Genomic DNA, 21700 nt, shown 5'->3' with positions numbered 1-21700 from the left:
ATGATTTACTGGTTTATTTGGACACGTTTCAGTCGATAACAGATCAGATGGTAAATAAAAATCTGCATCGCCCCCTGGTGGCTGGCTGCAGTATCGCTCATAAACCTCCTCCATGTTAGCAGGTGGGACATGAACAAAACTAAGAAATCAAAGTAGACGTTAAATAAATGTTTGTGAAGATGTTTCTGTCGTTTCAGTTCTTCTCTGATGTTTGTTCGTGTTTCTGATCAGTTTGGTTTGAATCAGTTATTTGATATAAAAACGAGACGTCATGATTGACAGCTGAGGTCGTCTTTCAGTTTGTACATTAAATCATTTAAAACTTTAGACGGTTCCTAACCCAAATGATTTTATTATCCTTTTATGACATCTACTGTGACATCATTCTGACACACACACACACACACACACACACACACACACACACACACACACACACACACACACACACACACACACACACACACACACACACACACAGTTTAAATCACGATGATTTAATGACAGAGTAAAAACCTGGTTGTGAGTCAGAGCTGCTTCATTAAAGCACAAACACAGAACTTACATCATAAAATTTAACTTCAGCTGTTTTCATCAGTCTGGAAAAACAATCAGCATCCAATCGGGTCCATGCTGCAGCAGCCAATGACAGCGCAGCAGTGAACCACCCAAGGGACATGAGGTCATTTCCATACGTGGTGGATTTGCTCCGGGGGGCGGAGCCTCCATGATTCACCATAAAACGATGAGAAAATAAAACGTCACCTTCTTCAGAGAAACCAGGACGAGACGAGGAGGAGCCTGATTGGTTGAGAGAAGTCGGATGAGTCCCATTACTAGAGGCAGCCACGCCCCCTCTGTGGCGCCACCTGGTGGTGCAGAGCGTCAGTGGATCATAGGGACGTCTCTGCGTCCACGACTCTTCGTCCGTCCTCGTCCTCCACGTTTATCTGGACGCTCGGAAACTTCTCCAGACTGAAAACAACGACCAGTAAACATCACGTAAACTGACTGTTTACGTGATGTCATGTGAGTCGACCAATCACAGTGAGTGTCAGCAGCTGATGTTTTACCTGTGGCAGCGTTTCAGACCTCTGATGTCAGAGTTCATGGAAACTGATTTCCAAATTCCACTTTTGTCCATTTCATGTGAGATGTTCACGTCTGACGGATCCACTCTGCAGACACACACACACACACACACACACACATGACTCTCTGCTGCCCAGGCTCTGTGCTCACCATGATCAGTGTGTTCCGCTATCGACTCACCGTCCTTTCAGGTTCTTGATCGGGAGCTGTAGAACCTCTCTGTCGTGAGGCAGGGGGTCGTCCGGCTCTTCCAGCAGCCGCTGAGCCTCCTGGGAAACAGACACAGTGTCAGCGAGGAGCCGGAGGCAGAGAGAGCTCGGCTTCAGCGTCTCACCTCCTTCTCCTTCTTCTTCTTGTCGTCCATCCTCTTCTTCTTGCTCTCTGGGATCAGGTCGTCCAGCCAGCTCAGCTCTCTCTTGGTGAAGAGGAAATCCAGAAGCTTCCTGATGAACACCAGAGCCAGGACCTGCCGGCGAGAGGAGGGGAGTCGCTGAGTTCTGTGGATAATAGAAAAACCAACAGCGGCTGCGTCTGACTCACCATCATGGGGAAGATGACGGCGGCGGCCGAGGCCTTGATGGTCCAGAGCACGATGAGGCAGGACAGCTGCACCGCAGTGAAGACGTGGACCTTCCACAGCGGCACGTAGCGCAGGTAGATCAGGTCCGGCTGGTGTTTGGCCGGCATGCCGAACAGTTTGATCCGGTCGAACAGCTGCAGACGGAACCACAGAATAAAAACACAAAACCAAACGGCGACAACGCTGCTGTGGGACAAACAAACAGGAAGTGACCTGGATGCCTTTGAGCGAGGACACGCCCATGTAGAGGAAGACGCCGTACAGGACCGGCATCGGGATGAACTGAGGACAAAGACAACGTTCAGCAGGAAAATGATTTTACTCTGTGATGGCTGAGGAGAAACAAAAACAGTATATATATCAAAAATAGAATAACAAGATCAGCGGAGGTCACACGAGGACGACGGCTGGCGGTGACCTTGAGGGCGGAGGTCATGAAGACGGAGCAGCCCATCAGGACAAAGATCATGAAGCCGGTGACTCTCTGCTCCCGGACGCCCAGGAACCTCGGCTGCTCGCCGGGCGCCGCGCACTCCGACTCCAGCTTCAGGCTGTTGACGTGGGAGATGGAGAGCACGGTGGCTGCCACGAACCACGGCAGGCCCATGATGGAGCACACGCCCAGCATCACCGCCACCACCGTCAGGTCCAGGTGATAGCCACAGCCTTTCTGCAACCACAGCGCACACGTTCAGGAGGGGGAGGGGTCCGTCACAGAGACACCTGTCAGTCTCACCCTCGCTCGCCCTGACCTTCAGCTTGTTCTCCTTCCTGTTAACGATGACTGCGGTGATCTGTTGGTCCATGAAGACGAGGATGGTGCAGAGCAGAGCGGGGACGGCAGCAGCCAGAAGCGTCCACCAGGGGTTCGGGCCCAGCGGCGAGATCAGCCAGCCTCGAGTTCTGGACGTGGGCTGAACGAAGACAAAGTGTAGAACCAGAACCATGAGGTTCTGTGTGGAACTAAGCCTCAGAAGGTTCTGCTGCCGTCAGCATCTTTCACTGTTACTGCTGCAACAATCAAGCAATTCATCAATACACAGAGAATTCAGTGAAATGATCGGGAGAATATATATCTATATATAGATATATAGATATATAGCATGGGAAATAAATAAATAGATAAATAGATAAGACAATCTGAACGGTGATAATCAGTGACTTTCGACCGTGAACAAAGTTCCTTGTTCAAACATCCACAAGCTGCTCGACATCAGGAAACAGAATCTGATTATAAACCTGATGATAAACTAACTTTATGCTCATGCTTCATATTTAACATCAGTTTAATGTGAGTAAACTGTGAAACATGACAAACAACATGATGCTGTGATGAAACCAGTGGCGTGGAGTCGGCCATCACCTCGAAGCCGTCGGGCACGTGGAGCTTCGGTGAAGGAATTCCAACCAGATGATCCACCAGCACCATGACCATGATGGTCAGGGAGACGGCAAAGTCGCTGACGGTCGATCGAACCTGCAAACACAAAAAACCTCCTGATCAGGTTTCTACCTGCTCGTGATTCAGTTGAGAGAAATCGATACGAGTCAGCTGACGTGACGCACCTTGGTGGGGAAGTACGTCTTGGTCTTGAACTGCTTGAGGAAAGACGAGAGGAGGAAGGTGGTGAAGAAGAGGATGATGGACCAGAAGAGGACGTCGGGGACGTAGGGTCCGTTGTGGCTGCAGCCCGAGCCGACAAAGTCCCCGTGTAGACCACGACAGTCCTGGAGACAGAGGGTGGAAGAGTCAAGAGATGCAGTTCCCCTCACGTCCACTAGATGCTGCTGCTGCTCATTACACCAAGTATGTAAAAATGAAATGAACCTGGATATCATGACTCCTGGATCTGCACAGTGTGTGTGAGTGTGTGTGTGTGTGTGTGTGTGTGTGTGTGTGTGTCGTCCTGCACCTTCACACTCAGCTGCTCCCACTGGACGTCCTCGGAGGTGAAGTTCTTCTGGACGTCAGCAGAGACGTTGACGGGTCGAGAACAACGACACCTGCCAAAGACACAAAGTGCTGAGTCATGGTTTTACAGAGATTTAGTTTTTATATATTTATATTTTATACATATCGTTTAATCACTGTCACACTGGTTGTTATGACAACAATTATAGTAGGTGTAATATTATAAGGTATTAATATTCATATTCACCCCAATCAACCAATGTTGACTTTTATCTTGTAATAATCTAATGTCATTATGATGTCATGACGCCACTGATCATATGAAGCAGAATAAGGATCTGATCATCTCTATTATTTGTGGAGACATCTTGGAGAGGGGGACAGTGAGGACACATTGACCTTTGACCTATGAGCTTGTCTCACGTGTAGTGGGTGAGGTTGTCCAGCTGGATGTCCGTGTTGATGGGGAACACGTCCGCCAGGTGGAACAGCTTCTCCAGAGCCTCGTAGATGAAGATGATGCAGATGAGGGAAGCAAACGCCTCCTCGGTGAAGCGAGTGATGTAACGGACCAGAGAGCTGGCGTCGGTGGCGACCAGCAGCAGGCACAGGAAGGACGTCCACAGGCCGATGCTGGTCCTCAGGGACAGGTAGGACAGATCGTAGTCACTGAGGACGCAGGAGGAGACAGGAGGAGGCGCATCAATGCAAACGTTTAGATCATCAGTCACATGACACAGTCACATGATGACATCACAATGACCTACTTTCAAATTCCAGCTTCATGTTGAGCTGCAGATAAGTTAACCCTGACTGATGAAGTAACCAATCAGAGAGCAGAACACAGACCTGATCAATACTTCACCAATCAGTGGCCACAGAACAAACTTCTACAAGACGAGCTCGAGTTCAGAGGATTCTGATCAATCACATGTTCATAGTTCATGTAAACATGTACTTATATACAGTCACTAATCATATTTATATACAGTCACTGATCCTCTGTATATACAGTCACTGATCATCTTTAAATACAGTCACTGATCATCTTTATATACAGTCACTGATCATCTTTAAATACAGTCACTGATCATATTTATATACACTCACTGATCCTCCTTGGCTGCATTCTGCCATCTCTACAGGACCTGTTGCCTCTAGGACCCTGAGGCGTGCAGGTAAGATGGTGGCTGACCCCTCCCACCCGGGTCACAAACTCTTTGAGGTTCTTCCCTCCGGTCCATCAGGACCAGAACCTCCCGCCACAAGACCAGCTTCCTCCCGGCTGCTGTCGGCCTCATCAACAAGGCCCGGACCCCCCCCCCCCCCCCCCACCTGACTCTGACTTTTATTCTGCCCCCACACCTCAGGGATGTGTTAAATTAAAACATATATTATATTATACTGCATTACATTGCATATTGCAATCTGACACTGTTCACTGTCTTGCATTTCACTTTTGATATCTTTTATCTATTATATATATTTTTTTTAGAAATGTTTATGTCTAAATAAATGTTACTTTGTATAAATATTAGAAAAGGAGAGTAAATAAGTAAATAGTGAGTAAATATATATTGTTTCTTTTTATTGCTTTTCTTATGTGTGTTGTATTTATTGTGTTTGTATGTTTTTATGTTTCTATGTTAATTGTAAGCACCAATAACCAGAGCAAATTCCTTGTAGGTGTAAACCTACTTGGCAATAAAATACTTTCTGATTCTGATTTATATACAGTCACTGATCCTCTTTATATACAGTCACTGATGGTCTTTATGTGCAGTCAGTTTCATGGATCTTCAGTGTCAAAGGTCAACGACCTCCTGTCAGTTACATCACTGGTCTCCCCACCCCTGAGTCAACATGGACTCTGCTCATCTGGGGACATATGTCTCTATAAGAATCGTCTCACAGCCTGTCTCTGCTGAAGCTTGAATCCAACAGGTAAAATGTTTCATCAAGTCTCTTCCCTGCTGCTGGTCCTGGTCCTGGTCCTGGCCTGGTCCGGCTCGGCTCAGCCGGTGGACAGCATGGCCGAGCTGAAGCAGGTGCGGGTCGCCCTGGAGGAGCTGAAGGCCGAGAGACGAGGTGAGACTACGTCTGAGGAGCTGCTGCTCTCCTGAACTCTCAACATGAACCAACCAGACGTGAACTTACTAAAATCTATGTTTAACTTTTCAGATTCACTGCAAACAGAGAAATTGAATATTCAGATCATATTTTCTTGTGACACTTACTCTTTAGTATCGACATCGACGTTGGTCAATCGATATGAAATGACAGAATAATAATAATCCTCAGTTTCTCTAATTTGCTATATCTTCTGTACAATCTAACATACAGCACATATTTAGATATTACAAAGGGTTTTGAAATAAAATCATTTTCTATGTTAAATTAATTAAATATATATAATTTCAAATTTGCACCTCTCATAACTTTATTGTCCTCCTTGCACTGACTACTTGCTTTTTAATCTGCTTCATCTTTCCCAGTATTTGTACTAAACTAAATTTGTCATAACCAAACACCAAAGCTTATTCCACGAGTCCACCTCCTGGAGTCTGATCCTGAATCTGCTAGTGATGCGTAGCTGGAAGTGTGATCATGTGACTGGATGTTTTCCTTCTGAGCGGCACCCAGACTCTTCTTCATGTGTTTTAATGCTGCTGCTTCTTATGATAACAGTGATGAGTGATCGTCTGGACACGGCTGAGCAGGAGATGAAGAGAATCCGAGGTGAGAAAGGTCAAAGGTTAGGATTTACTTCAACAGCTTCTTTTAACAGAACTCTGTGAACGACTCTAGCTCCCCCTGGAGGGAATATTAATGTGAACAAAATAATTTATTAAATGTTTAAATGATTTATCAATTGGTCAATTTATTAATGTCATTTCTGAAAGGAAAAACTATGCAACAACCAATTACGTGGTTTTATTTTTCATAGTAAATCGGTTATTTGAACTGTCGTTACTTGTGATGGACATTTTAACATGTCATGATCTAACAATCAAAAACAATAAAAGTTGGATTGATCACATCATGAGCTGAAGCCCTGATACAGTTATTCATATTCACAATTCACCATTTCCTTTGAGCAGAAACCCCTAAAGTGGCCTTCGCTGCGTCTCTGGGAGGAAACGGCCTCGTGAAGACGACCTCCGGAAACAAAGACCTCCTGTTCACCGACGTGATGACCAACGTGGGCGGGGCCTACAGCCCAGCCACAGGTGAGACCTCGTCAGCTGGTTTCCATCCACAGGAGTTGGACAGTGAACCTTCCTGTCTGCGTCTACACGGGATCAAACCTTCGATAACATTTATATTTTGCTCAAATCAACTTCACCTTAACACACTCGTCTCAAATACGCTCAATTTCCCTCCAGGTGAGTTCACGGCCCCGATTCGTGGAGTCTACTACGTCCGCTTCACGGCCAACGCCCCCAGCAGCTTCCCCATGAGCGCAGTGCTCTACAAGAACAGCTACTCCATCCAGCTGATCGCCCACGAGCAGCCGTCCGGCGAGGGCAGCGACACGGCGTCCAACGGCGCCACCTTGCTGCTGGAGCAGGGAGACACACTGAAGATGGTGCTGTGGCAGAACACTCAGATCTGGGACAACAGTAACCACCACAGCACCTTCAGCGGCTTCCTGCTGTTCTCCATGTGAGGACCACAGCGACCACCACACGAGCATAACAAGAAGTCCTACACATGCAGTATTCACGAGGGTCAGGTTATCAAATTTAATATCAGTTGTGACCACAGGATGGTTTCAGGGTTTGAGTCGATGTCAGATCTCCCGGGTCCCAGACGGCCGGTGGTTCTGGTTTTCAGCAGTTAAAGGTCCAGAGGGTCAGATTCAGCTCTTATGACCAGAAGCTCTCCTGAAACCTTCTTCTACGAGTGGGACGTTCTCATCATTAGGACAGTTCTATATTTTACACTGCACCCTACGTCATCCAGAGTTCTCTGTGTATCACCAGGACATTAAGTCACCAGCAGCAACATGAATCACAGACTAAGATGGACTTCCTTCTCTTTTGCGTGTTGAAGGGAGGACAGACCTCCAACAGAGGGCGCTGAAGACCAGCTGAAGACCTTCCAGGCTTCACTGAAACAGCTTCAGGCTGAAAACTCCGGTAGGACTCACTCCTCACTGTGATTTCACTCATTCTCCTCATTGCTGTGGTTTAATGCACCTTGAATATTTAATATTCTGCTGAGTTTGATGCATCACAGGTTCCACTCGTCTGTCACAGTGAATATGTTTTTGATCAGCTGTAAATCCTGTTCTTGTCTTCTTTCTTTTCTTCACTGTGTAACTTCATAATGTGATGAGACAGATTATTGTGTTGCATTGTGTTGCGGTAACGTCATAGAAGTGTTTCCTTGCTCTTAAATCTCAGAAGTCAATTTTCTGACTGAGATCAACATGCTTCTATATATTTGTTGTTTTAACAGATAATTTTGTTTTTATAAGAAAAAGATTTAAAAGCAAAAAGAATAAATGACTTGAATTTCTCATCTTTAATCCACTGATGAGTGTGTGTTTGTCTTCAGGCATCAGAGAGCGACTGGAGGCCACCGAGCAGGAGCTGAAGGCTGCGAGAGGTCGGACACTTCTCATATTAAACCAGAGTCCACGTTCACTTTTCATCTTCTATAGCAAACAAATATAAATATGGTGATATTTTTTCACAAAACGTAAATAAATATCCATAACAGGAGAAACATGATTGTTTTCTTCAGAAGTGCCAAAGGTGGCGTTTGCCGTTTCTCTCGGAGGAAGCGGTCTTCAGAAGACGACGTCAGGAAGAAGGACGCTCGTCTACAAAGACGTCCTGACCAACATCGGACAAGCGTACAACCCTGAGACCGGTCAGTGCACACAAACTAACACAACGCATCACTAACACCACAACTTTAGAGGTAGATGTGTTTTAACAACACAGCTTCACAAACATCGAGTGGAAAGTGAAAGGAAATCGTTGCTTTGTTCAACATGTCTTCTTTCAGGTTGATTCAGAGAAGTGATGAACAGATAATTCTCATGATTCATATTTCAGACGTCTTTGCTCAGGAGGCCGATAAACAAGTTGTGGTTTCAGAGATATTCTTTTTGATGAGAAGAATTTGAATTGTCCATAAAACATTTAGTGCAACAGAATAATCCGCCTGTTTGAGTCCACAGAGCTATTTCATATTTCATCCCTCCCTATCTAAGAGCTTTGAAAAGCACTATGTAAATGCAATATATTATTATTGTATGAATCAATAAATAGTTATCAAATGTATTTCATTTTCTACATTTTCTTGGATCAACTTTTATGTTTTAACCAGTTTGCTTTGAGTTTTCAGTTTGTGAAATTCTTACAAAAACGTAAAACTTCCTGAATCATCTTTAGTTACTTTAGTTACTGATTTAGTTACTACTCTGAAAGTAATGTTAACATTTTAAATCTTTTCTCTGACCAGGTTCCTGTTTCACAGAATGTTTCTAATCTTGTGAATCAGAGTGAACTTCCTGTTGGTTCCCGTTCATCTGATCCCTTTGGTTTTTGTGTTCATATATTTCATAACAACAACAGAACGGTCTTGTTTTTCTTGTGCTCCGGTTATTTTGTCCCTCCCCAGCTGCCGTACTTATGTTCATAACTCCTCCTCTTCCAGGTGAGTTCACGGCCCCGGTTCGTGGAGTCTACTACGTCCGCTTCACGGCCAACGCCCCCAGCGACTTCCCCATGAGCTCAGTGCTCTACAAGAACGGAGCTTCCATCCAGCTGATCGCCCACGAGCAGCCGTCCGGCGAGGGCAGCGACACGGCGTCCAATGGCGCCACCTTGCTGCTGGAGCAGGGAGACACACTGAAGATGGAGCTGTGGCAGAACACTCAGATCTGGGACAACAGTAACCACCACAGCACCTTCAGCGGCTTCCTGCTGTTCTCCATGTGAGGACCACACACAACATGGAGCCAGATCCAGTCGTCCAATCATCTTTGACACGGACGTTGATTTAAACTTTGTTCAAATAAATTTTAAATCTTTCAAACTCTGAGACTGTTTTTCTTTAAATGAAATGATTTCCTGAAATCCAAAGGGATAGAATTAAATGTCAAAGTGTCTAATGAGAAAAGATTTCCCAGAAAGAATAGTCATTACTTTGATTTTAAAGACTGAATCTTCTCGTAAATGGAGAAGGTTCAAGAAAAAAGGGTTTTATGTAAGTTTTATAAAAGATATTTCATTATTCATTTCATCACAAAAAATATCTTTAATCCTCAAACGAAAAAAAAAGCTCAAGTTTCTCTGGAGCCAATAAAACAGCTGATCCTAAAGCTCAATGACCCTGGTTACTTAACCAGGACTTCATAACCACTCACCTGCAGAACTTGAAGAGGATCTTCTCAAAGACCAGAACTGGACCAGTGCTTCCCAGGATGGTGAGAGGCTGACCAGCAAACAGAGAGTAGGCCACGCCCGTCAGAGACGCCCCGAACAGGGACTCTATGGCACTCTACCAGAGAGAGAGAGAGGGAGGGGGGGGGGGAGAGAGAGAGAGAGAGAGAGAGAGAGAGAGAGCGAGAGAGAGAGAGAGAGAGAGAGAGACAGACATCAGCTTTTTGATGAAGATGTTCATATTTCTAAATGAGGAATTTTAAAAATGGTTTTCAATGCAGAGATGAAACTCTCATTAGCCTCCTCTTATTGTGAAATATGAATATCCTGTCCTCCATCAGTGCTGCTTACTATGTTTCCTTTGGTGGCTTCGCCCAGCAAACCTCCAAACGTGATGACGGGCGACATGCAGGCGCAGTAGAGGAAGAGGACGGAGGCCAGGCACTGCAGGCTGACTGCGTCCCGGGCGTCGCTCCACATGAACCGAGCTTTCCTCCGAACGTCGTTCAGCAAACCACCGAAGACCCTGAAGAAGAAGAGCTCCATGACTCATCACCTCCGGATGAGTTACCATCAGGATGTGAGGTCATCACCAGCTTCTGGCCAACCATCAGCCCAGTGCGGCAAAATGTCTCATTTCATCTGGTCAACAAAATATTAAATTAACGATATAAATCAGAGACAATCGGAGCCTTCGACCTGACAGTGATAAATCCATAACGAGTCGAAAGTAGGAAACAAGTTTTTAATTTAACCTGAGAAAAAAAACAGGTTAATTTATAGATTTATGAAATGAGTTAGATTAAACATCAGAAGTATTTTGTGGATATTGTTGATATAAATGATCAGATTTTGTCAGTCAGCTGTTAAGTGGACAAACCTCCCCGTCCTCTGCAGCTCTGGTCCACTCTGATGCTCCGCCTCCTTCGCTGTGTCAGAGCTGTGGGCGGAGCCATTAGGAAGCGACGCCATCTTCCTCTTCTCCTGCGGGGACAGAGGACAGACATGACCTGCTGGACTTTCTGTCCAACAGCAGAAGCTGCTGTGGGTCAGTGCGGGGGGGGGGGGTCTTACCTGAGACGGGACACTCTTTGGGGGATCGATGCGGATGCTCGGGTCCCATTCACCGGGCGGCAGCACCGTCACCTGATCCAGGAACTCGTCGATGCCGGACAGCAGGTCGTTCCTGTCCTTCGCTCTGTAGGCGACGTCGTGGAAAACCTGAAGAGACAGAGACGGAGTCTTAAAGGGACGTCTGGAACCTCGTGGTCCAAATCCTTTCCTCGTCTTCCTACCTCGTCCGTCATCAGGGTGGCGATGGACCGTCCGATCTCGTGGTACTGAGGACCTTTTCCAAACGGGCCGAGCAGCAGGAAGAGAAACCTGAGCAGAGGACGGTCACACAACACAATCAATCAGACCTTTGACCCCTGCGTCCTCGATGAGGACAATCAGAGGACGTTCAGACAGAGTGGTGTGTACCTGGTTGGCACTGGGACCTCGGTGAGGCCCGTCAGCAGCACAGCAGGAGACAAGCGGACAAACGCAATGATCGGCCGCTGCAGGAAGTCGACTTGGCCCACCAGGACGTTAGAGGCCTCGGCGCCGGGAGGAATCTTCCTCATGAAGTTCATATCGACCTGAAACACACGAGGAACCACATGACGGGTTCATACTGAGCCTGTAGTTCATTCTGCAGCCTGCAGGGGGTGTGAACGATCAGCTCCCCCCATCACTTCATGTTGTTAACACTTAATATGAGGAATCAAACATGTGACGTCTGTTTCAACCATAGACTCCGTGGGCCCTCCATGAAGGTTTGTGTTGAGAACAGGTTGTTTACCTTGGTGAAGCCCCCCGAGCTGTTCTCCCGGCTGCCTCCACTGGTTTTGCCGCGGTCGAGGTTTCCGGGCGCCGACTGAGGAGACGTCAGCAGATCTGCAGAACACGAAGACTCAGTCACACATTCACTCGTCTACACGTGTCTGATGCATTAACACGTCCAGGACACAAAAAGAAAGATGTACAAATAGATCATTTATTAACAAGTGGGGGAACTTTAGTACAGACTTGTAAAAACACAAAATAAATAGTCACATAAACTGTAAATTTACACAAAAAGCAGGTTAAATGTTGATGTATATTAATGTTGTGAAGTGTTTAAAGTGTGTGTTGATGGTGTGTGAAATCCAACAACCATCACACACATTAGTGACACAGTCTTTCTGCCATTAAGGATTTTATCCTTCTATTAAGGCTGCAGCTTTGAGATCGTCTGATTGGTGTCTGCTCTTCTCTGTCTGTGTGTGTGTCTTTGTGTGTGTCTGTGTGCGTCTTTGTGTGTGAGCGTAGCTGAAGCTGCTGATTCAAACCACATGACTGCAGAAGAGATGCACTTCAGCCGGAGGAACAGACACGTGTTAGTGTTTGACACACACACACACACACACACACACACACACACACACACACACACACACACACACACACACACACACACACACACACACACACACACACACACACACACACACACACACACACACACACACACACACACACACACACACACACACACACACACACACACACACACTAGCAGAGTCTAAACTTGGGGACCACAGCGTCCTGGTCTCACCGGGACGTCCCAGTAGGTGGGGGTCGGAGGCTTTCTTGCCGATGTCGGCGAAGGATCGAACCAGTGGGATCCGGTTGCTCAGCTTCTTCTCATTCTGGTGGTGGTGACGTCTCAGCACGGCTTCCTTCACCTTCTCCTGAACGCCGTCCTCCAGCTGACCGGACGCCAGCATGCTGTCAATCACCATGTCTGCAGAGAGCGGGACATGAGACACACCGGAGCAACCACACGTAGAAACCAGTGACAACCACACGTAGAAACCAGTGACAACCACACGTAGAAACCAGTGACTCCAACCGACCTGCGATCTCCTCGATGGAGTCGGCCCTCATGTCCAGCAGCACAGTTCCCTTCAGGAGGCCGGAGCGCAGCTCGAACAGACTGTGCAGCGAGAGCGTCGCCACGTAGGGTTTGCTCCACCGCTCCCCACCATCTTCCACGTCCTCCTCAAACTTCAACCACCTGATCACGCACACACACACACACACACACACACACACACACACACACACACACGCACACGTTGGAGGCTCGCTGTCCTGAACTGATTGGCTGTAGATGAGTTGGGGGCGTGTCCTCACCGTGCCGTCTCCTTCCACTCCTGCAGCTCTCCGTCCCTGAAGACCAGCTCGTCCAGCTCGGTGAACAGGTCGTGGGGAATGTGTTCCTCGTCCTCGTCCTCCGTCCCCAGGAGGAACTGGACTCTCTGTGATGGAGTGTCTGTGGAGACAAGTCACGCTCGTCATCGTGTCACACTCGTTCTTCATATTTGACCATTAGAGAGAGAGAGAGGGCCGGACCGTGTGTGGGCGAGTCCCGTCCGTCCTCCGGCTCAGGCCGTCTCCGGTGAGGTCGGTGTCCTCTGTGACGGTGACGCCTCCGGCTCTGTCGGCCCAGAGGGACGTGGACCCCGACGTACACCGCCCTGTGACCTGACGGAGAAAATCACTGACACTGTTCCTCTGATGAAAAGGAAATTTACATATAAAAAATGATTCATACAAGATCAGAATGTTTACTTTCTCTAACCTAGTTTTAAAACATCATATTTCATGTTAAAGTAATTAATAACTATGAACTTTATCGTTTAATTTTCGTTACACAAAGAGTTGACGCTGCAGATCAACACAACAGACGGACTCTGAACCCGACAAAGCGTGGACTCACTCTCCAGCTCTTCTGTCTCAAAGTTGGTGTGGAGGGTGGAGCTCGTCTTCCCCTGGTCCAGCACCGCCTCCTCATCGGTCCCCTGCAACACATGCACACACACAGACACACACAGACACACACAGACACACACAAGATGAACCCCAGTGTCCTTTGCAGGTAGAACTCCTGTTAACAGCAGATTCCACACGTTCCTGTGACCTCACAGCTCTGAGCTGGTTCCAGCACCACAGCAGCTGATGACAACAGGTTAACGAACCTAGGGTTAGGGTTAGATGATGGACTGATGGACAAAACACAAACTCAGCTATTCAAACAAATTGACCCGACCCCGAACTGACAAGACCCTGAACTGTCAGTGTCTCCACTCTGACCCTTACAGGTCTAAACCAACAAGTCCAGAGTCTAGAACAAGTTCCAGGTCTAAACCAACAAGTCCAGAGTGTAGAACACGTTCCAGGTCTAAACCAACAAGTCCAGAGTCTAGAACAAGTTCCAGGTCTAAACCAACAAGTCCAGAGTCTAGAACAAGTTCCAGGTCTAAACCAACAAGTCCAGAGTGTAGAACACGTTCCAGGTCTAAACCAACAAGTCCAGAGTCTAGAACAAGTTCCAGGTCTAAACCAACAAGTCCAGAGTCTAGAACAAGTTCCAGGTCTAAACCAACAAGTCCAGAGTCTAGAACAAGTTCCAGGTCTAAACCAACAAGTCCAGAGTGTAGAACACGTTCCAGGTCTAAACCAACAAGTCCAGAGTCTAGAACAAGTTCCAGGTCTAAACCAACAAGTCCAGAGTCTAGAACAAGTTCCAGGTCTAAACCAACAAGTCCAGAGTCTAGAACAAGTTCCAGGTCTAAACCAACAAGTCCAGAGTGTAGAACACGTTCCAGGTCTAAACCAACAAGTCCAGAGTCTAGAACAAGTTCCAGGTCTAAACCAACAAGTCCAGAGTCTAGAACAAGTTCCAGGTCTAAACCAACAAGTCCAGAGTCTAGAACAAGTTCCAGGTCTAAACCAACAAGTCAAGAGTCTAGAACAAGTTCCAGGTCTAAACCAACAAGTCCAGAGTCTAGAACAAGTTCCAGGTCTTAACCAACAAGTCAAGAGTCTAGAACAAGTTCCAGGTCTTAACCAACAAGTCCAGAGTCTAGAACAAGTTCCAGGTCTTAACCAACAAGTCCAGAGTCTAGAACAAGTTCCAGGTCTTATCCAACAAGTCAAGAGTCTAGAACAAGTTCCAGGTCTTAACCAACAAGTCAAGAGTCTAGAACAAGTTCCAGGTCTTAACCAACAAGTCAAGAGTCTAGAACAAGTTCCAGGTCTTAACCAACAAGTCAAGAGTCTAGAACAAGTTCCAGGTCTAAACCAACAAGTCCAGAGTCTAGAACAAGTTCCAGGTCTTAACCAACAAGTCAAGAGTCTAGAACAAGTTCCAGGTCTTAACCAACAAGTCCAGAGTCTAGAACAAGTTCCAGGTCTTAACCAACAAGTCAAGAGTCTAGAACAAGTTCCAGGTCTTAACCAACAAGTCCAGAGTCTAGAACAAGTTCCAGGTCTTAACCAACAAGTCCAGAGTCTAGAACAAGTTCCAGGTCTTATCCAACAAGTCAAGAGTCTAGAACAAGTTCCAGGTCTTAACCAACAAGTCAAGAGTCTAGAACAAGTTCCAGGTCTTAACCAACAAGTCAAGAGTCTAGAACAAGTTCCAGGTCTTAACCAACAAGTCAAGAGTCTAGAACAAGTTCCAGGTCTAAACCACCAAGTCCAGAGTCTAGAACAAGTTCCAGGTCTTAACCAACAAGTCAAGAGTCTAGAACAAGTTCCAGGTCTTAACCAACAAGTCCAGAGTCTAAAACAAGTTCCAGGTCTTAACAAACAAGTCCAGAGTCTAAAACATGTTCCAGGTCTTAACCAACAAGTCAAGAGTCTAGAACAAGTTCCAGGTCTTAACCAACAAGTCCAGAGTCTAAAACATGTTCCAGGTCTAAACCAACAAGTTCAGATTCAAGAACAAGTTCCAGGTCTTAACCACCAAGTCCAGAGTCTAGAACAAGTTCCAGTTCTAAACCAACAAGTTCAGATTCAAGAACAAGTTCCAGGTCTTAACCATCAAGTCCAGAGTCTAGAACAAGTTCCAGGTCTTAACCAACAAGTCCAGAGTCTAGAACAAGTTCCAGGTCTTATCCAACAAGTCCAGAGTCTAGAACAAGTTCCAGGTCTTAACCAACAAGTCAAGAGTCTAGAACAAGTTCCAGGTCTTAACCAACAAGTCCAGAGTCTAGAACAAGTTCCAGGTCTTAACCAACAAGTCCAGAGTCTAGAACAAGTTCCAGGTCTTATCCAACAAGTCCAGAGTCTAGAACAAGTTCCAGGTCTTAACCAACAAGTCAAGAGTCTAGAACAAGTTCCAGGTCTTAACCAACAAGTCAAGAGTCTAGAACAAGTTCCAGGTCTTAACCAACAAGTCAAGAGTCTAGAACAAGTTCCAGGTCTTAACCAACAAGTCAAGAGTCTAAAACATGTTCCAGGTCTTAACCAACAAGTCAAGAGTCTAGAACAAGTTCCAGGTCTTAACCAACAAGTCCAGAGTCTAAAACATGTTCCAGGTCTAAACCAACAAGTTCAGATTCAAGAACAAGTTCCAGGTCTAAACCAACAAGTTCAGATTCAAGAACAAGTTCCAGGTCTTAACCATCAAGTGATATCAAGACCAACAAGTCCCAATTCAAAAATACATTCAGGTCAAGAGCTCCCAATTGAAGAAGCCACATCAGGACCAACAAAACCTGAGTCAAAACCAAAAGGTTTCAAGACAAGACCAGTGAGCTTCCAGACCAACAAGCTCCAAGAGAAGACGTAAGAAGAGAAAGACCAGAGTCTCATATCAAGACTCACAAAGAAGCCCTGAGGTAAGACAAAGTCCCAAACCAAGTCCAACAGGTTCTGAGTCAAAACGAGTTGGTTCCAAGTCAACTCAACCAGTTAAGTCCAGTTCTTCACATTGGATTCGACAGTGATCTCTTGGATCGGGCACATTAGCTCTAGATTCTACAACAAACTTATAGTTTATATTTTCTGATCTCTTTTCCTTCAACCTGTGACTCAGTCTGTTGTTCCGTACACTGTCTTCTGACCTTTGACCTTCCTCCCTGGCTGCTCTTTAATTTAGCTGGTGTGGGAAACGGACTCTCCTGCTGACTGGGAGTCTTGTGTCACATCATCTGGACTTCACACGATTTTGGCCCAAATCAGACGTAGAAGTAGGATAAATGAAATAAGGGGTGGGGCCACTGGTGTTTCTCTGACTGTAGAGATGGAACATTAACAAGTTTAACATTTTAGTTTCTAAACTTTGGAACAACAGAAGCTCAGATTTCCTTCTGCCTCAGTTAATACCAGTTCTTTTCCACTCAGCTCAGGAATTCTAATGAGAAACAACAACAAGCTGCTACAGGAGCACAGATCACATATCCAGAGAAACACACGAGGGTTTTACTTCTGTTTCAGACCCACTGCTCTGGGCTCCGACAACACAAATCAAATGACCGAGTACACAACTCTGCCAGCGGCGCAGAGAAGAACAAGACACACAGTTAATGTCGTCTGACAAATATTCACTTTACAACTGAGCATCGCCACTGACTCAACTAAAGGATTTGATTCCCATTCACAAGCTCTCGTTTCATTTCAATATCGATTCAGATATTTCAGTGTAAAATAGAAATTTGACTTGGGTATGAACAACACTTTCAGAAACAATATTAAGGTGGGACAGACATATGACTTTTGTTGGATGATCAATTGTCCCAGAAATGATTGTGATAAATAATATTATTGTCCTAATTTTGAAACCATTTCACTGATATAATGATAATAGCATATTCCACAATTAACCTTTTCACTGAGCAATTAACTTTGAATTCTTAAGAATATTCAGTCTGACATTTAAATATCGATTACAAATATTAGAATTAAAACAAACCACACAACCAAAACAAGAGCATTGAACATTTGGAACAGGGCAGATGTTACCAGCTCGGTAAACAGTGGATGATTAGGATTGTATTCCTTGGAATGTGTGCGTGTGCGTGTGCGTGTGTGTCTCCAGACAAATATGTGAGATGAGCGAGTCACTAACATGTTGCTGCTGCTCTTATATAAAATGTGGTCAATCATATATTTCATGTACATAAAGATTCTGAATCGATATCGGATCATTTGAATGAAGAGCGATTTGAATTCTTTCTGTGCTTTTTCCGATTGGAGCTGTTTTCCAGCCTCAGTGTAAATGAAGGTTTGTGTTAATTAACGAATCTTTCACAGACATGTTAATATCTGTGCTCATGTTTAACCAAAACTTCGAAACAGAATAAACTAATAAAACAAATAAATAAATGTTTATTCTATTAAATCAAGTTCTCTATATTTGGTTGTATTTGTTTTATAATTAATTTATGGTTTAACTGTAAATATCGATCAGACGATATTTGTGTCAACATAATAAGTAGTAATTGTGTTTGTCATGTGTTGGCTGTTCGCCTCCAGCCGCTCTTCTGTGTCCCATGATCCAACAGATGCAGCCCCCCCCCCCGCAGCCGCCACAGCAACAAGGAAGTGGCTGAAAACAGCTGGACTGTGTCAACAGCTGCACAACAACACAAACCACACACAGTGTTTCTGGAGCTCGCATTCATTCATTTTAGCTTTTCAATATTTCTATTAGTTTAATTTATCCTATTTATTTTTCCATCTTTATTCATAGTGTGTGGTCAGTTATCCAAATCTTTCAAACATCACAAGTTGACATCAACCTGACAGAGTACAGTCGCACACACAGACCCACACACAGACCCACACACAGACCCACACACAGACCCACACACAGTCCCACACACAGCCCCACACACAGCCCCACGCACAGTCCCACGCACAGCCCCACGCACAGACCCACGCACAGACCCACACACAGACCCACGCACTGACCCACGCACTGACCCACGCACTGACCCACACACTGACCCACACACTGACCCACACACTGACCCACACACTGACCCACACACTGACCCACACACTGACCCACACACAGACCCACACACAGACCCACACACTGACCCACACACTGACCCACACACTGACGGCGTCTGATGTGGGCGTGTTATTAGTTAATGGCAGCATCAGTAACTTTATGTGCAGTACTCCAGAGTACCACTATACTACACAGTACCACAGTACTCCACAGTACCTAAGTACTCCACAGAAGTTCAAATGCACCAATTGAACGTCCTCGTGGTTCAAACATATCGCCGGAGGTGAAGACTGCAGCGGCTTCCTCTTCCTCTTCCTCTTCTTCTTCTCTTGTTTAATTCTGTCTCTACTTCCTGTGATTGGTCCAAAAGTCCAAACACTCCAACTAAGTGTTTTCACTGCAAACCAACAGAACCAGGTTCAGTTGGATCCAAACCCAGAACTCCTCTCCTGCTCTGAGGAGCCGTTCACACCTGATGTTCAGCTTCACATTGAAGTGAAGCTCTGAACCAGGTGTGAACGGCTCCTAGAGGATGGATCCTTCTTTCAACTCACTGACGTCTCTGTTCACTATGAAGGTTGATGGTGTCTCCTCACGCTTGTTGAGGGTTATGGACAGAGGAAGCTCCAGATTGTTAAATCCTAGGAGACTGTGATAAGTGAATGTGGGCTTTACAAATACAATTTGATTGAGTGATTGATTGAAAAAGCCCTAAAGGTTAGAGGATGTTTCTAGAGAAATCCTTTCTATTCACTGAGACTCGCCTGCTGGTGATAAAACTGTGAAGCAGCAGAAACACAAACTCACTGAGTCCAGGTTTCACATTTTCTTTCAACTGCCAAAAGCTGATGAAAAGGAAACTGATGTTTTTTCCCTCCTGTTGATCTGGATCAAGCCGGTGAGTGGTTCTGCTGCAGTTCAGAGTGGAGCTGGTTCTGAAGCCTCTGGCCTTTCAGAGGAAGCCCTGTGGAGCAACAGGTCCAGTGGTTCAGTCTGTTCCTCCAGTAAACCTCCTCAGCTCAGCTCACTGGAAAAACTCACAAACCACTGGCTCAGATTATAGTGTGTATATATATATATATATATATATATATATATATATAGAAGTACTGTATATAGTAATACAAAGTCTAAGGCTGCACAGACACAAAGTGTCAACAACACTCAAACATTATTTATTTCACCATCTTTGATAAGAACAACAGACAAATAACAGAAGTACGAACTGACCGCTCCAATAAAAGTATGTTTTCATTTCCTTGACTTCAGTGACGGAAGGTAACGAAGTACATTTACTAAAGTACTTTCTGATACTTTATTAGTTTTACTCCACTTCAGTTCACAGGGAGATATTAGAGGTAATGCTGAGCACTGAAACATATCAATAAAAAGGAATATAAAGTTGTATCAATATAACTTTTTTCCAAACGTGCGACGATCAGTCAAAGCACCAATATCTTTGTTTTACCTTCACTGACATCGTGTACATTATTATTAGTGATAAATTAATATTCTCTTAAGAAACGGTTCATTTCATTATCTTTCGATTTACCAGTTATTTATTAAATCATTCTTTATGGTTGATTAATTTATAATGAAAATAACTACATTCTGATATTTTGGGAACCTTTCCTTATAGAATATTGATATAATTGAGACGTATGTTTACACTTAAAAACCAAAAAGTAAGCATCTTAAATTACTAATGTTTGAAAAGGACTTTAAATGTGTTTGGATCTGTTGTAAGTAACTAATCAATTAGACGGTTTTCAGAGTAAGAGCCCACCGAACTGTTACACTTTAATTTGACGAGTTTCAAAGAAAAGTTTTCACAAGTTTGATTCCTGACTCGTGTCAGCGGTAACAGCGGAGCGGCCTCTGAGATGAGGAAATCAAACCTCAGCAGGTTGAGCTTCAGGACTTGAACTGCAGAGGTCAGAGGTCAGCCCCAGAACCGGGTCATTAGAGCAAGTTGCGCTCTGTGCCTTGCTCGTGGGCCCTGGTCCACCTCACCAAACTCCATTCATTTAAAGCATCATTTAAAGCATCTCTGCTCCACGTCTGATTCAACTGTGCAAACACACTTTCCACACAGTTCGTCACAATCACCAGAAATCAGACCCGCATTCTGCACGTGCACGAGGGCGACACACACACAGGGATTTACAGGGAGGGGCCACACGCACTGAGAGGGGGGGCCTCAGGGCTGGGGGAGTAACAGCAGTTGAACAGAACAGCAGACACATTGGGATAAAGACTCGAGTTTGAAGGATGCACTTTAACTCGAATGATAGAACAGGTCAGTCCGGGTCAGAACCAGCTCTCAGGACCGTTTGATAACCTCCACCGGGTTCACGGGACTCTGAGAACCGACCACCACGGACCCGGACGGACGAGTTCCGGGAAGTTTGCTCATCAGCACCATCACTTCCTGGCAGCAGCGTGCTTCGTTCAAGAGGGACAGACAGCGGGACCCCCCCCCGGAGCTCGCGGGGCCAACAGGCGCCATGTCCGGCTCGACTCCGCGGAACGTCCCGCTGTCTGTCGGTCGAACTTACCGCCGTGAGGAGCGGTCTCATCTGTTCCTCTTCCTCCATCTGCTCCTCCTCCTCTTCCTCCTCTTCCTCTGCGTCCCGGAGCAGCTGATCACCTCCTCCTCCTCCTCTTCTTCTTCTTCTTCTTCTTCTTCTTCTTCTTTCTCCTCCTCCTCCTCTTCCTCAATCAGCTTCTCCTTCTAAACAAACCTCTGGAAGATATTAACTCCAGATGTCCCGCCCCTCTCTGATTGACAGCGGCTGCCCGATTTCCACCAATCACCGAGGGAGATGAGGAGTAGGCGGAGTCATGAACGTTTTTCACTGTTAGTTTAACTTTATAAAATC

At 45.6% G+C, this 21700-nt stretch overlaps 2 protein-coding genes across 2 annotated transcripts; one reads left to right on the top strand and one right to left on the bottom strand.

Annotated features, from left to right (window-relative positions):
* Window positions 1–332: 332 nt before the first annotated feature.
* On the bottom strand, window positions 333–21590 carry LOC128448938 (sodium bicarbonate cotransporter 3). Its single transcript, XM_053431819.1, has 25 exons — window positions 21377–21590; window positions 13791–13872; window positions 13424–13555; window positions 13205–13343; window positions 12925–13085; window positions 12624–12812; window positions 11829–11923; window positions 11468–11625; window positions 11281–11368; window positions 11060–11206; window positions 10866–10969; window positions 10337–10511; window positions 9970–10103; window positions 4008–4253; window positions 3586–3676; window positions 3239–3400; window positions 3036–3149; window positions 2425–2586; window positions 2091–2342; window positions 1886–1954; window positions 1633–1806; window positions 1427–1558; window positions 1273–1361; window positions 1074–1178; window positions 333–975 (listed from the first exon to the last, which is right to left on the bottom strand). The coding sequence occupies exons 1-25, from the start codon at window positions 21413–21415 to the stop codon at window positions 894–896; spliced, it is 3321 nt and encodes a 1106-aa protein (XP_053287794.1). The 5' UTR covers window positions 21416–21590; the 3' UTR covers window positions 333–893.
* Window positions 5436–9638, top strand: LOC128448939 (complement C1q tumor necrosis factor-related protein 4). Its single transcript, XM_053431820.1, has 8 exons — window positions 5436–5672; window positions 6273–6323; window positions 6686–6814; window positions 6971–7250; window positions 7641–7726; window positions 8148–8198; window positions 8337–8465; window positions 9258–9638. Exons 1-8 carry the CDS (start codon window positions 5534–5536, stop codon window positions 9539–9541), a joined length of 1149 nt encoding a protein of 382 aa, XP_053287795.1. The 5' UTR covers window positions 5436–5533; the 3' UTR covers window positions 9542–9638.
* Window positions 21591–21700: the final 110 nt, after the last annotated feature.

The sequence above is a fragment of the Pleuronectes platessa genome, chromosome 10 (assembly GCF_947347685.1).
Source record: "Pleuronectes platessa chromosome 10, fPlePla1.1, whole genome shotgun sequence".
Taxonomy (NCBI): domain Eukaryota; kingdom Metazoa; phylum Chordata; class Actinopteri; order Pleuronectiformes; family Pleuronectidae; genus Pleuronectes; species Pleuronectes platessa.
This window is presented reverse-complemented; position numbering and strand designations above follow the sequence as displayed.